At 37.5% G+C, this 15,653-nt stretch overlaps 2 protein-coding genes across 4 annotated transcripts in view; one reads left to right on the top strand and one right to left on the bottom strand.

The window, feature by feature from the left end:
- Positions 1-502: 502 nt before the first annotated feature.
- Positions 503-7,887, bottom strand: LOC116703188 (uncharacterized). Of its 2 annotated transcripts, none has more exons than XM_032537828.1 (10): positions 7,568-7,887; positions 6,354-6,638; positions 5,203-5,490; positions 3,737-3,847; positions 3,455-3,508; positions 3,136-3,168; positions 2,984-3,022; positions 2,868-2,900; positions 2,730-2,777; positions 503-690 (listed from the first exon to the last, which is right to left on the bottom strand). In XM_032537828.1, exons 1-10 carry the CDS (start codon positions 7,710-7,712, stop codon positions 626-628), a joined length of 1,101 nt encoding a protein of 366 aa, XP_032393719.1. In that variant the 5' UTR covers positions 7,713-7,887; the 3' UTR covers positions 503-625. The 2 variants fall into 2 exon arrangements, with proteins under 2 accessions (XP_032393719.1, XP_032393726.1); XM_032537835.1 differs by having other exon boundaries at positions 6,354-6,510; positions 7,568-7,846.
- klhl5 (kelch-like family member 5) overlaps positions 7,791-15,653 on the top strand; it is a 49,901-nt gene continuing 42,038 nt past the window's right edge. Inside the window, exons 1-2 of one of the 2 annotated variants that reach the window (XM_032537739.1) lie at positions 7,818-7,985; positions 10,324-10,387. In XM_032537739.1, the coding sequence (XP_032393630.1) occupies positions 7,943-7,985; positions 10,324-10,387 (107 nt within the window). In that variant the 5' untranslated portion in view covers positions 7,818-7,942. Of the gene's footprint in view, positions 7,986-10,323; positions 10,388-15,653 lie in introns of both variants that reach the window. The other variant, XM_032537750.1, reaches the window with a different exon arrangement.

Here is a 15,653-nt window from a genome sequence, read left to right as displayed (position 1 = left end):
CACTAGAGCCAATCCCACAATGAGCTTTACTTAGTATGTGCCATTTCTGAGTCTGTAGCTTTTTAATCAACCCCCACCCTCGTTTCGTCCCTGTCTCCAACCAACTGTGGAGTTTCTGGAGCAATCCCAAGGTGCTTAAAGAGCATCTGTTTGTTAATATTTAGTGTTCAATGGCCTCTTAGCTTCCAGACAGCAGAGCTCTGGAAGGGACAAAGTATTCCCTTCCCCTTCTTTACTTCTGCTTCTTCTCTTTTAGAGATGCACTGATCCATGCAAAAAAGAAATAAGAAAAGAAAATATCTGCCGTAATGTTTTTGTTCCTTTCCGCTATATCCAGATGGGGTAAGGACATTTATCAACCTTATCAGCCTTAGGATATAAAATTATTTGTAATGATGAATGTTTGGAAAGCAAGTCATTGATTTGGGTTTGGACAGTTTACTAATAAAGTGCCCTAAGACTGTTTGAGGATGAGATGTCAAAAATACACAAGTATTAACTATTTTCATGCGTCACAGATGTTTTTATTTTCATCATAAAGGTGGCTGGTAATTGAAGCAGTCATTTAGATTTTTATCGAATGCTCTTATAAGTCCATTTGTTTGTGCCTCTGGCTGCTCCTCTGTCACCAGTCCTGTTCCTCTGTAAGGGAGGAAGTGGAGGGATGGATGCGATGATGCAGATGATTTGCTAAAGATATACAAGAGAAAAGAATTACAATAAATAGACTGGTGTTAGATGATAGTGAAAAGTGGGTAAGTTGTTATTAACTCAGCATGAGGCACATTTGATGTACAGCAAATTAATGTAGGCTGCTGATTATATTAAAAACACTGAATACTAAATTACAGTAAATATTGGACCTGATACAGCATAATCAGTATTAAAAGTATCAGTGGTGGAAATTGAATTAGAATAGGCCACATCTACTGTACACATCTAAGTACTGTAGCCTGCTTGGAATTTTGTTTTCTGCTACTTTATAGTTACTTCTACTCCCCTACATTTATTTAGTTTTAGTTACAGTAGGCTGCTGGTTACTTAACAGATTCAGATGTATTTATATTAAATACAATCAACAACTAACTACTAATTTCAGTGATGTAGGTGAGGACTTATTCAGCTCAAGGCTTTGAATTTGAGAAGTCCAGTTGGAGGATTTAATTCATGTGGCTTACTAATGCTTGTTGCACCCGTCGTGGTGTCCATAGCTCTTAATTTATTGTCGACCATTTGTGTTTTCTTGTCTGGTTGATTCTAGTAGGTTTTGCAGAAGAAGTTGATTGTATATTTATAATTAATATATTGTATGTTATATGCACAGGCTGCAAATGACAATCTCTTGAAAAGGAAATGTGGTGTGATGTTGTTCCACTGGTGTGTTGGTAATTTTCTTTTGTAGTCTAAAGGTGATGTTTAATTTAATAGTATCATAAAGCATCATTGAACACTGTTTATTCTACCCCTTTTAAAGATTAAGCTAATGCAGTAACTTTTATAGTTTTACATTTATACAAGTACATTTTTTGAAGCATTTTACCTTTACTTGAGTGGAATTTCTATAGTACTTTTACTTAAGTAAATATTCTAGTTGTCTTTCCATCCCTGCCAGCAGTACATATGTTAAAATTGCTCTACCTTTACCTGAAGCAACATGGAACTCATCCCAACACACAGTGATGCATCAATAATTATTCTGTAATCCTAAAATGAATTTATGATCCAATCTGCATAATGAGTACTTTTGGTAGGCTTACTTTAACTATATTTTGATGTGAATGTTTACCAGTTTCACTTGAAGAGTAATTTCAATTCTCTTCAACCTGGAACCCATTTCCACATGCATTTGTGTCGAAGAGACTAGTTAGACTGGCCGGCTGGGAAATGAGCTGCAATGCAACCTCATGCGGCAATTGTGCACACTCAATTTTTGTCCACTAAAAGTGATTGTTTTTGCCACTGACAGGCTCAGATTGTTGTTAAAAGTGTCTGACAACATTATCGATCTCAGGAGGTGATTTCTTGTCCGAGGACAGCGGTGTGTATAATGAGCTGGCAGTTGGAAACAGGTGGTGTTTAGGGAGTTTTTCAAACATGTCCAGGGATGTAACATTGTGGATTTCTGCAGGGAGGGTGTTCCAGAGGGATGGGGCTGCAACACTGAAGGCTCTGTCTCTGAAGGTACAGATATGGAGAATGGAGACAAGGCCAGCGTCTGAAGGCAGGTTTCGGGCTGGGTCGTATGGCTGGAAGAGGTCGTAGAGGTACAGTGGGGCCAGGGCATGGAGAACTTGGGGGCCAGTGAAGTTAGATGAGGGTTGGGGTGATCTGCTGCCAGGTCTCAATGTGGGTGAGAACCCTGGTGGCAGAGTAATGGACATAATGGACCCTGTCTAGGGTTTTGCTGGGGTCCCAAGACAGGACAAGAGGTTGCATTACAGCTTGGTTTGCTCTGGCTGGTTACTGCGTTCTTGCTCAGTACTGGACCAATTTGAAAGATTTTTGGTCACATCAGTCTTTTAGACACAAATGCATTAGGAAATAGGGTCTAGGTTGAAAAACAATGAAACTAACTTTTTAGTAAAATTTTGAACGAGTATTTGTACTCTGTGGTATTGCTACTTTTAATTAAGTTAAATAGTATTTTCTCATAATGGTCTTCAATGGAAAGAAATGAGAAACAAAAATAAATACTAAAAAAGTAGCCTTTTTTCAGTTTGCAGGTTTACCTGTATAGCAGTGGTCGACATTTCCATCCAACAGAGTTTCTATTTCATCTGAGAAATGCATGTGAAGACCATTAACACACAAAGTCACGAATTTCTCTAAATTGGTTAAAGCGTGTGTGTGTGTTTACAATTCCCTACCTTGAGCGTCAACTTCTTGAATGGGTGTCAGTCCTGTCCATTAAAAAATAGAAGTTGTCTTAAAAGGACAAACACAACACATTTTTATCCAAACCAGTATGCATTACGGTACTAACCTGATTTAGGTCGGGACCCATGAGAGTGAAGGATCATCCCTGTTGAATAATGAGAAGTCAATAGTATTTAAATTAAATTAAATCATCCTAAAAATAAGGATGCAGACCTTTTGTAGAGTTTATGGACTGTGTAATTTACCAAAATCCTTTACCTTTGGGAATGATGATCTCGGTTTGCTCACCATCTTGTTGAAAGACCATTAGAAACAGTATATCAGGCATATTTATTATTACTAATTCCGTCTGATTTGCTTAATTTGATGTGTGTGAATGAATTAGATTGTTTAGGTATTTGTGTTTGAGGGAATATTATATTTCCTGTAACTGGATAAACTCTTGACCACAGGCTCTGAGGATAATACTGTATGTGTGCATCTGGGGTTATACGGCTTTTAGGAAGGGAAATAAGGGGAAATGTGAAGTAGAGTACAAAGTTTTATTTAAGAAAAACAAAAAAAAATCCACATTCACCTTTCGACTGCTGCCCAGTGATGTCGTAACCAACAGGGTACACCTTGGGATTTTCTGAGAAAAATAAGAAATATTTTTGGGTCAGCTCAAAAAAGTGTGTGTGTGTGTGGGGTGTGTGTGTGTGTGTGTGTGTGTGTGTGTGTGTGTGTGTGTGTGTGTGTGTGTGTGTGTGTGGTGTGTTGTGTGTGTGTGTGTGGTGTGTGTGTGTGTGTGTGTGTGGGTGTGTGTGTGTGTTGTGGGTGGTGTGTGTCTGGGTTTGTGTGTGTGTGTTGTGTGTCTTACTGCATGAGCGTCTGTTCCAGTAGATTTGTCCGAACACAGTTGTGACTATAGTCAACATCACAACACACAGCAGAGCCAGCCAGAGCACCCTGAACCCACACTGCCACTCATCTGGAAAACAGAGAGGGAATAAATCAGGGAGTAAATTAAGGGAAACAGATAAGGTCCAGGCCTGCAACAACTATTTTCTTTATTAATTAATCTGTCAACTATTTCTTTGATTAAACAATTACTAATTTACTCTGCAATGTCAAAAAATAGTAATATATCTAGCATAATTATCCAGAGTTCAAAGCTTAAGAATTAGTTTAGTTAGTTCCTCACCCTTTAAAACACCTAAGTCACACAATATCACAAACAGACTAACTGATCGAGGCAGTGGTAAACTAGCAAATCTTGTGTTCTTCCAGGTAACATTTTGTCAATAGAGTCTGGTGGCTTTGAGCATTGATGACGACATCAGTTCCCTCTGTGTAAACTTAAATCGGGCTGTCTAAAGGCAAGCTAAAGGTTTTTTTTTTTTTAATATTTTAAATATAACATACACTTATAGGATACAGATTTTTTTTTTTACGTGGTTATAATTGACATTGACTATGGATAAGTACCTCATACATCCCCACTTTGAAATCTTTTAAGAACTTTTAAGACTTACTGGGCCGGTAAGCGTTCATCTCAGGGAATCTAGAAGCCTTTTCCACAACCCTGTTAGTATACAGAATTCCCTTTTCCCAGTCAGATTGTCAGTGTTGCTTTGTGCCTTGCTTATTTGCCATTTGAACCTGAACTCATAATCCTAAAATCTGCCTGTCTGTAATATGATGTGCTTTCATTATATCAATAAATCCCAGAACTGTTCCTGTCTGTCCATTTGGGTGCTTTCTCTGGTTGCCTTGTACTCTCCCAAGTGACAGATGTAATTGTGCAAGAGAGAAAACAAACAGAAGAAATAAATCTATTCAGACAGAAATGAGACAAAAATGAAGAAATAATAGCAGAAGATACAACAACAAATACAAGGAGAAGGGAAACAGAAATGGAGGGTATGGGAAGGTTTTGTGGAAAAATTTAAGTGAGATGGATATCCAGCACACAGCACACATGGAAAATGTGACTTAGTCATAGCTTTAAGCTTGGGGGAGTGTTGGAGAGATGAATAGAAAGAGAGCAAGCCAGAATCAAAACAGCCTTGGAGATACAGTAGATTAAGATTTACTGTAACTCTCGGATCATACAGTACAGAGAGAGGAAGGGAAACAGAGTCACATAGCTGAGATTGAAGTCAAGAGAAGAAGGAAATTTGCTCTATTGGAAAAAAATGACTCCACTGTGGACTGAGAGAAAAGTTGGGCTTGAATCAATTTAACCTAAAATGAAAACTGATGGGCCAATTTCTTTCCTCTCCTTACCAATCTTAGAGTAAAGCCCCACTGACCACAAGGGAGCGTTCTCATCCTGACACCAACCTTTCTGTGTCCGTTTCCATGGCAGCTTTTTCTTTGCTGTTTCAGTCAAAAGTGTTTGATTGGCGAGCCAAAGGAGACAGCGGCTTTGATTGGTTGATTCTGAGGTGGGCACAACAGGGAGACAGCAGTAAAAGGCCTTTTTCTGTCCTTTGTCATCCTCCTCCTTCTCCTCCTCAGGTGGGTGGAGGTGCAAGGAGCTGTGATTACTGCTGCCGTACAAGGTGAGATTCAGGGTCTCTGCATCTCTAAGTTGAAGCTCCACCGACGCCTCGAAATGTACTTTTAGAACTGTGAATAAATAGATGGATGATTGCATAGATTACAGCCATGCTAGGTACATTTGCTTAAGCTAACTATGCAATATAGTTAAAGGTCAAGCCATACATCTAGCAAGTGCATCCTTGACTATAGATTATTATCAGTTATCATGATAATGTCAGGGTTTTAATAAGTCATAGAGGCACTGTGAGCCTGTACTTATGCACAGTAGTGCTGAAAGCAACATGCTCATAGTGACAAAAGGTATAATATTAACCGTGTTCACTGTCTTAGTTTAGTGTGTTAACATGCTAACATTAGCTAAAAACACTGGGGATGGGGTCGGCTAGCTTTTTTCAAATTCAAATCCAGTATTGAAATTTCTTATTACTGTGGGTTTATCTCTTAACATTTGCAAATAACCAAATATTAATAACTACAACTCAAAGATGTCCAATCACCTATTTAGCTGATAACTTCCTGATTAATGTTCACAACAACCTACAACCTGAAACTGAGATTAAGTAGCATAATACATTAAACTTTTTATTAAATGTATCTGACGTTAAATTAACAGATGTAGCGTACTGTAACCCTAACCAACTCCAAATAATGCAGACCCTGATTCAGAAGTTTAAACTATCAGAACAAAATGGTATGAATCAAAGTTTAACTGGGAGATTATTAAATTGAGACATATTTAACTAAAAACAGAAATGTCAACCTCATGGTGAAGCCAAAGGAAAAGTGACAGGATCATCAAAGTCAGTGGGATTCATAGTCGGGACCATGAATGTCTGTACAAAATGTCATTACAATTCAATCAATTATTGAAATATTTCAGTCTGGACAAAAGTACATACAACAAAAGCTTATCTTTAAAAATTGTATACCTGAAGATGAGGTGTTGCTTTGTAATTCTGCTGTGTTCAAATCTGTTTTACACATGAACCAACTCTTTTCTTGGTCTTCGCCTCCTCTGCTGGAGTCTGTTGTGTTGCTTTGATGCGCTTTCATGCAGTCCTGCTCCCACTTTTCACTTTCTGGAGTCTGTGAAGGGTCACAAATATTCTTTTTCCTAATTTCAGCATCCCCAATCTTCTCATTTTCCCCACTCTTAATCGGATTCTCTTGCTCACATGGTCGGTAGGACAGGCAAAGGAAGTTCACTTTTGATACTGAAAAACAGAAAATTCAGAACGATTTCTTAGCGGGAGAAGGCTTATGCACCATTTTCAATGCACTGCAAGACATGGCCCTTTTTGTGGTTTACATTAGCACAAGTTCTGAATAGTACCTGGTACCTTTTTGGGTACCACTTTGGTCGAGGTTCCAAGCAATTTACGGAGAAAGTGATCCAGCAAGGGCTGCGTTGAAGATTATGTTGCGGCAGTTTCACGCTATGGCGTTCAGCTGAGAATCCCACCTAGACAGATGGGGTACTCTCCGCACCCATGGTACCAAAAGTGAGTCAAGTCTAGCTGAACCATGCAGTCAAAATGATGCATTAAATTAGAAGAAATGTTTCTCTCAAGTCAGAAATCAGAGTAAGATCCCAAAGTGTAAGATATTGCCTCCAGTTTATATCTGACACACAAAGACAGACAAGAGAGGAGGCACAGACAAAAAGCAAAACCATTGAAGGCGAACACGTGCAGAAGTACAAAGGCTAAAGCAAGCTGCTGCTTTCAAAAAGAGAAGAAGCTTTTCAAGGCAACAGAATACAGTAACATTTTCAAAGCGGCTGTCAGTCAGTGTTGTATGGAGCTATATTTGGGAGCGATATTTAGCCCAGAAAGAAAGAAAAAAAGACAACCACATAAAGAGGAAGAAACAAGACAATGTGACTCAACAAAAAGTTTACTTCTTTCAAAGGGTAGACATTTGACAAAGTTTGAACAAACTGTCAAGGAAAGCTGAGCTAAAGCAAACACGTCTTCCTTTTTAATGCTTAAAATGGTTGTGAACTAATATGGAAGCATTTGTAAAAACACACACAAGCATACAGTCACACACAGGCACACACATGCACGCACATGCGCGCACACACACACAGGCAGAAGACAGAGTGATAAACCTCGATCTGAAGTTGTTTTGGATGACCTACCTCTGTACAATGTGAAGAATTCTGGGAGGCAGATAATGAAGGCGAGGATCACGAGGATGAGGAGTTTAGTCAGTGCTGCTTTTGTCATGGTTGCACCATAAGATCGGTCACAGAAAGACACACACACACACACACACTTCTTCATGCCAACACAGGCATGACTTGTAGCTTGTGATATCTGCTTCCCTTTCTAGACTTTAGAACAAACACATTCATTCACACACTGCGTCATAGAAGCCTTTGGTAGAGTCTAAGAAGTCTGATACAATATTACTTATAATTCTAGCAGAGGCAGGCGACAACGCAACAAGACACATGTACACAATACTTCACTTCCTATTACACTTCCTGTCATTTTCTCAGAAAGTGTGAGACATGGAGAGCTGCAGAAACAACAAAGAGTTTCTATCAGCAGAATGTAAGTAGAAATGGTGTGTGTGGATGATAGAAAGATGAACAATCATGTTTTGTATATGGGTGCTGTATATCTTTAAAGATATATTAGCTTATGGTTTAAACATGTTTGTGTAAAGCAGAGAAAGTAACAAAGAGATGTTTCTTTACACCTCAACATGAAAAAACCAAGAAGATCAGAATCATCTATGTTTCAGTTGCTGATGGAAAACATTTCTTTACTCTTTTACGGAAACCCATTTTCACCATCGTGTGTTTTTCTTATAATTCAACATATACTTGTGGGACACTTTTGCATTATTGTGACTACAAGTTATGAATTGTCTGATAATTATGACTTTGTATATCATACTTATGACAGATACTATCGCAGAATGTTGTGGTTTCTTATGATTAGTGATAGCAACACAAATAATATGAGATACTACAACATAATTTGACGTCACATTCCCTTATAATTGAGTCTTTGTATTATATAATTATTAGGAACTATCTCATTAGTTTGTGAAGATTTCTCTCATTTCTAAGATAAACAAGTTTCTCTTAACTATAATGTAATAAAGTCGTAATTATAGGAACACGTTTATAATTACGATATAATAAGTATCTAATACTGATAGTCATAATTCATCATAAAATTCTCATGATTGACTTTGTATCTCATAATTATAATATCTCATATTTATGAGATTCAAAATCATTGATATCAGATAAGTCACAGGTTTGATAAAGAATTTCATAATTAGACATGCTAAGTCTTAATAATAAAATACTGAGTCATTATTATGAGAAGGTCTCTGATAATTGCTTCCATCAGAATTATTTTTGGTTTATTATTTAATTATTACTATTATTTATTATAAGTTTCAGAAATGAGCTTCCACAGACCTGAGGCCAGCTGCTTTTAATTAACATTACCACACAGAAGAGAGCTGATAGGTGTTTCTATGGCTGCTGGAGAGGAAATTACTTTTCTGTTCATCTTTTTTCAGTTCACTCTATTCCCAAAAATATGTGCATTTTTCCTTTGTAACGTGTGACTCGATCTCTGTTGGGTGTTTAGTGTAGCTTAGATTTTTCGGTTGGGTTCCTTTGAGCAACTTATTTTGGCAAACCTGGGCCAACGACACAGCAACGTACGCACACACACGCACACACACACACACACGCACACACACACAGTATCAGACAAACACACAGAGTCTCAGACACACAGACACACTTACTGAAACACACAAACACATTGATGAGCATAGCTGGCAGGTGGAGCCTTATCTCCACTCTGCAGCGGCTTGCCTCCTTCAAGCCTTAGTTGGCAGTTTAGAACAGTATGGAGCATCCAAAACTACAAAAAAAACTCACTTTCTGTCCTTTAACGTTGAGTCAAAGTTGCTTGACACTTAAAGAGTTTTTAAATATTTTGAGCCGCTGAAATGTATTAATCCCAAACTGCGATTGTTGACAGAGATGTAGCATTTACTTCTCTCATTGTCTAACCCTGCTGAAGATCCTTGACACTAACTCTCTTCTAATGAAGCTCAGTTGAAGCTATTCTGTATTCTTATCCTGCATTCAAGACTTTATCTTATATAATTTCCAAGTATTTATTTTTGGGAAAACGTCTACTTTGAGGGTACCAGTCTTATCTTGGAAATAGTTATGAAAGCATTTGGAAATTACAGATTTATAAAATAAAACTAAACATTTAGGAGTTTTGCCCTGCAACTTGACTGGCTATAGAGCTGACATGGTAAGTCAATCAATTGATTAGTCTATAGACAAAATATTAATCTGCAATTATTTGGGTGTTTGATTTATCAACATTATATGGTTTCAGCTCCTCCAATTTGAGGGGGTTTCCTCTTGTCTCTGTCTTATATTACTGTAAATTAAAAAGCTTTGGGTTTTGGACTGTTGGTTGAACTAAACAAGGCCTTTGAAGACATTCCCTGACAGTAAAGGAACTAATGCTCAATCGAGAAAGTAATCATTCAATAAGAAAAGAGGAAGCCCAGAGGTTGATTGTTTTGTGCAATCAAACTAGAAAGACACAGCGGGATTTAGAAGACAGACACTCCTCTGTGTCTCCCGTGTCCTTTAAAGATTAATTTGACCATTTTTTTTAAGCTGACGCAATCCACATTTTTGAATGTCACTTAATGTTTGATGAAACCTTTAGTTGATAAAAAAAAAAAAAATCTTTGTAAAGCTTTTTTGTTATCTCACAGCTCCACACAGATAGCCGCTGAAAGTTAGACGATAACAGAGGAGCGTTAAACGCCTGATCAAAAAAAAATATTAGCTGCAGTAATAAAGTGAAATCAGTGTTTCACATTTTTCAGGGGACCAGTTGGAAACCCCTCCAGGATACTCAAGCCTCCATGAAACCCGCTTAGAAAACCACAGGTATGAACTCACTCTTCTGTACTCATCGTGTGCAATTATGAAAAAAATGTGTTCACTGATGACCCCAGCATAAACAGGAAAATAAGACCGCCATCTACTGTGAGTAATCTTTTGATTTGACCCAATGGCCTTTAGTCTGGTACCATCCTCAGGACAAATGTTAGTTTTTTAGAAGAAAAGAAAAGCAAAGCTGTCATTATGTTGTTCATTCAGTGCAATACCTTTATGTGTTCTGCGGCCTCTAGAGATGACTGGCAGAACTTAGGACTTGTTTATAGAAAGATCCACTTTGGTGTTTTGGCATACCTTCAGACCATTATAATATTTGACTCAATCAAAAAAGTGATTTGTTTACTGCCACCTGTCACAAAGAGTTAGCAGTACGCATTCATCACTTTTAATGCTGCTGTCAGAAGCTCTAATGATGAACACAACAGTGCAGTGCAAATGCTGACTGGCTGAGAAGTGTGTGTGTGTGTGTGTGTGTGTGTGTGTGTGTGTGTGTGTGTGTGTGTGTGTGTGTGTGTGTGTGTGTGTGTGTGTGTGTGTGTGTGTGTGTGTGTGTGTGTGAGAGAGAGAAAGCGAGAGAAAGAGAAAGATCCAGAGGACAGGTTTCCTTCTAAGCACAATTTTCTTCAAGACCCAGTCATTTGCTAAATATAATGAACATGAACCATAAATGCTGTCAGACACACTGACCGTCACCTTGGACTGAAATCCCTTGAGAGATACTGTATGTGGGCTATTTTTGGAGCTCTGAATAACTAAAGAATCTGACATAGAGAGTTAAGAGATTGAATGTAACAGCATGATGAGATTAGGGATTTGCAAGGGAGGATATTTAACAACAGGCTCTGCTCTGCGTGCAGGCTCAGTGCAGGTTGTGGTTGTTTCCCTGGATCTGCTTTAAATGGACACAATGGTGTTCTCAGATAGGCTAAATATCAATAGCTGCAGTGATTTGAAATGATCTTCCATCCTTTACATGGTTTTGTGTTTGTGTTAAAAGAAAACAGGTGAAGCAGGTTTGTTTGGATTTTGAATGCAGTTTATGTTATTATGTGATCTACATTAAATGTCTGTTATAACTGGTTTGTCTCCTGAGAACTCAAACTATACTTCAGTTTAAATGCCATCCCCTGTTTGTTTGTTTTTTTGTTTTTGTTTTTTTTTGTTGGGGGGGTCGTTGTCTAAAATGCACGAAGATGCTTCACAGAAAGAATTGGACTCATTTTTGCTCACAGCTGTGAAACAGTTGAATTAGTTGTGATACTTGGGTGTTTTTGAGATATAGGTTGCATTTAAATTTTCAACGTTATCTTTTAAATGTACTGTTACATCTGAATTTTACATTTTAAAGAATTGTGGCCAGTTTTCTTTTCCCATTTATGTCAGTTGTGGTCAGCCTTTTGTTTATTAAGTGATTGATTGCATTAATTAAATTGTTTTAATATAGTGGCTTGGCATCTCTTGGGCTATACAAACAGCCTCCTTGAATATGTGTTAGTTTGTGTGTTAGTAATTTTGTTTTGTCATGTTTTTCATACATTGTCTGCGGTGACCCATCTGATTTGTGTCTCTTTTGTTTTTTGTCATTGTGCGGGGGTGAAGAAACATGTTTACCCCTGGGAAATAATATAGGCGTCTAATGGAATCTAAACTTGTTCAGCTCACAGACTTTGCATCAGTCATACAGCCAAATTAAATTCAACATATAATGAGACAAGTAAAATACCACTCCAGATCTCCTTCTGCCGACATTTTCATTAACTGTGACAAATGTTAATCTTTGCCTCTAACGTCTGCAGACTATCTCACTAATGGCCCAATATTTTGGTTTACAACCAAATACTTGAAAATCTAATGTTATTTCCATCACCGCTGTACTTTGATTTGAATGGAAATTAGTAAATATTGGCATGCTAACATGCTAAACTAAGACAGTGAACATGATAAAAACATTTCTGCTAAGTAAACATGGTAGCATTGTCATTAAGAGCATGTTAGCGTGCTAACATTCACATTTAGCTCAAAGCACAGCTGAATATCAGTATTATACAGCCTCACACCACTAACATGTTTGTAGACTGCTAAAAAACCCAACATGATCATGATAATTCCAAGTCAAGACAACTTCATTTGTCGATGAGAAATGGAAGTTCATTCTTCATATTTAAGATGCATAAGTATATGCAACTGAATAATACAATTAAAGATCAAAGATTTACTTATGACCTCTTCAGCAAATGGAACTGGCTTAGATGATGTTATGTCATCTGTGAATAGCCTCCTTGATCTTTCTCTGTACGTCCACTGTTTGATGCTGTGACAGCTCATGTCGCCTGTTTTCTGTGTTCATTAGTCTCCCTTTCGAGGTCTTGCAATTTCCCTTTCCCACTGTTGTGGCATGTCATGCTCCAGTTTTCCACTTCAAGCTCTTTCAGGACTTCCTGTTCATGTTGGTATATAATTTGACACAAACACAAAATACACAAATGTTAGGCTTTTTGAAAAGCCTAACATCACATACAATGTTTTACAAATCACTACAGCAGTGGTTAAAAACTGAAATGGATATATGTAATGATTTTTTCAACTTTCTTAGTTTGATTGGCCAGCGACCAAGGTGGCCAAACCTCCAACTGAATGAAAATGTTTCCACGTTTATGCCAGGATGTGTAAATAAGCAAATGTTTGTCAAGAAGTTCATATCAACGTGTCAGTGTTGTGCTCATGATATGTATGCACTGCCTCCAGGTGGCCAAAAAAAACAGTTATTGCAGGTTTAATTTTCTCCTTATGGAGCCTTTTGTATTTAAAATATGCATGTACAAACGTAGCTAATGGTATGCTCATTAACAGTATATTGACTTTGTTGAAGGTATTTGAAATGATGGCAAACAAGGAAAAGAAGAGACAAATAGGGAAGAAATAGTAGGAAATAAGGTATGAGTGACTATGTTTTTTCCATTAAAAACGAGGAGATGGAAGGGGAGGAGGGAGAGCATGGTGATTTAGTGCTGTGTCAGCAGTAAGGCGTCATCTGGCTCTCCAGAGACGAAGCTGTGAAGCTTTATGACTCTTTCGAAATTACGATGTTTCACAGAGAGATTATGATTTTGATCGAACCTTTAAAGGTGATGAAGGTTTCCAGACTCATCCCCCTTGTGGCTCTAATATGTCTGCCTGTCTGCCTGTCTGTCTTACCGCCTGTCTGTATGAATCATGGTGCTTTATATTAGTTGTTTGTGCACTGAATACAGTATGTCCTTGAGTCTTTGTCTTGTCCTTTCCTCAGTGTTTTGTTTACTAAAAGAAATATGGAGAAGCATCTCATGCCATCTGTCAGAGTTTGAAGGTTTTAAGAGTCACCTGTGTGTGTGTGTGTGTGTGTGTGTGTGTGTGTGTGTGTGTGTGTGTGTGTGTGTGTGTGTGTGTGTGTGTGTGTGTGTGTGTGTGTGTGTGTGTCCAAATGTTGGGATAGCCAGTACTTCAAAAGATAACACATGCTAAAGTGGGCTAAAGTGGGGTAAATTTACAGGAAGTGCAGAGCCATCATGGTGCTTGCTGCATTTCTTTTAGATCCCTTCATGTTTCACCTTTTCCCTCCTTCTTTTTTCTCCTCTGTAACCTTCTCTGGTGAGAAAATGCTATGTCAATAAAAGCTTTTTAACATGAGGAAAAATCAATATGCTCCAATTGTACCTTTTTTCAAGCCTGCAAGCCGAGTAAATGAGCGGTTCTGCTTCTGCACACATGGTGGTTGTTCGGTAGAAATGCTGTTTTCTAGCATATAATTTGAGCAGTTTTACATTCTAAAATTGAAGTGAAAATCCATACTCTCTTTGTGACTAAAATTAAAATCCTGTTTATGTTGATATAACTTGACATTAACACTTTACACTTGTCAGTTAGTAGTGTACTAGGTGCTTTATTGGTCACAACTCACACCATCAACTTTTATTGTCCTGAAAGGGAAAGCAGGCTTGCAGGCAGGGATGCAATAAAAATGCATCATAAAAACAATAAAAACCCAATAAAAACATGCAAACATAACAGCTCAATAAAATGCATGATAAATAGATGTATTATATACCCACATCGGTTAGCAAGACCAGACATTTAATCTTTCATTAAAATGATCAATCCAAAAGTCTTCGGAGTGATTCCTCAAGAGTAAAAGTAATATTTCCTTTTTTTTATAAGAGTTGAGAAAAAAATGCAGCCCATTTATTCTATACACATGAAAGTCAGAAACCATTCAGAGTATGTATTAGAAGGATAAACTCACTCAATATTCAGTGCTATATTTGTTGTCTCTGTATTTATTCAGAATTAAATTAAAGATTTGCTTTTTGATTGCTTACTAATATTTCTTTATTATGAATCAAATGTCTAAATCTCATAATGACAAACCCACAGATAATTACTGTATCAACCCAACTTTGCAGTTCCCCTCGGCTAAACAGATTAAATTAAAATTAAAAAAATTAGCTCTACAGAGCCTTTTAGTATCTTTCAGCTCATTGTTTTGGTTGCACATTATTGTACATCTCCTGCCCTGCACCAAACAGCAGACTGACAAAATGGCAACTAACTGGAACATATTATCCAGAGATTCCCCTTGGAAGTAGCTTGAGATCAAATCAGAGCAATATGAACAGTGAATTTAGATTTTTACATTTGTCAGTTGGACACAAACATGACTTTAAACGTACATTATTTAATTTTCTATCACTAGGGTTTTCTCAATCAAAGCAATCTTCATCTACCTAGTTTAGAAATCGTGCAGTATTTTTAGAGCTGAAAATTCTTGTCACGTCTTGTAGAGCAGCTTGTAGAGTGAGAATAAAATGAGCCTTCTATCAGATGTTGTAATGGAAGGAGGCGCACACACACACACACACACACACAATGCATGAGAACAAATGTTATTTTAGGAATTTTATTTAAGGATAATGTTATTCATGAGTTTGCCAAAAAAAGAGCAGCAAACAGGTGGTTTTCAGAGAAAACCTGTTGGTAGATGTGACATTTCAGTGACATTGGCTTTTTTTCTATGAAACTCTGTTTTGTGCTTTAGATAAAAGAAATGTCCTATCATTCAGAAGATGCAGGTTAATTCTATATTGTTAATTGTATTTGTTTTTGGCGTGGATAATTATAATCATACATCAGCAAGAACATTCAAGCCCTTACAGGTTGATTAACATTTTATCACCCATCTCCAGACTTTCTTCACACACACACACACACACACACACAC

Source organism: Etheostoma spectabile, chromosome 2 (assembly GCF_008692095.1).
Source record: "Etheostoma spectabile isolate EspeVRDwgs_2016 chromosome 2, UIUC_Espe_1.0, whole genome shotgun sequence".
Classification (NCBI taxonomy): Eukaryota; Metazoa; Chordata; class Actinopteri; order Perciformes; family Percidae; genus Etheostoma; species Etheostoma spectabile.
The sequence above is the reverse complement of the archived record's forward strand: the minus strand, read 5'-3'. Positions and strand labels throughout refer to the sequence as shown.

Coding starts and splice junctions, on each gene's coding strand:
- LOC116703188 (XM_032537828.1), bottom strand. CDS start 7,712: ATGAAGAAGTGTGTGTGTGTGTGTGTGTCTTTCTGTGACCGATCTTAT. Junction 5,491..6,353: donor AAGCAACACCTCATCTTCAG/GTATACAATTTT, acceptor ATTTATTCACAG/TTCTAAAAGTACATTTCGAG. Junction 3,023..3,135: donor CGAGATCATCATTCCCAAAG/GTAAAGGATTTT, acceptor ATTATTCAACAG/GGATGATCCTTCACTCTCAT.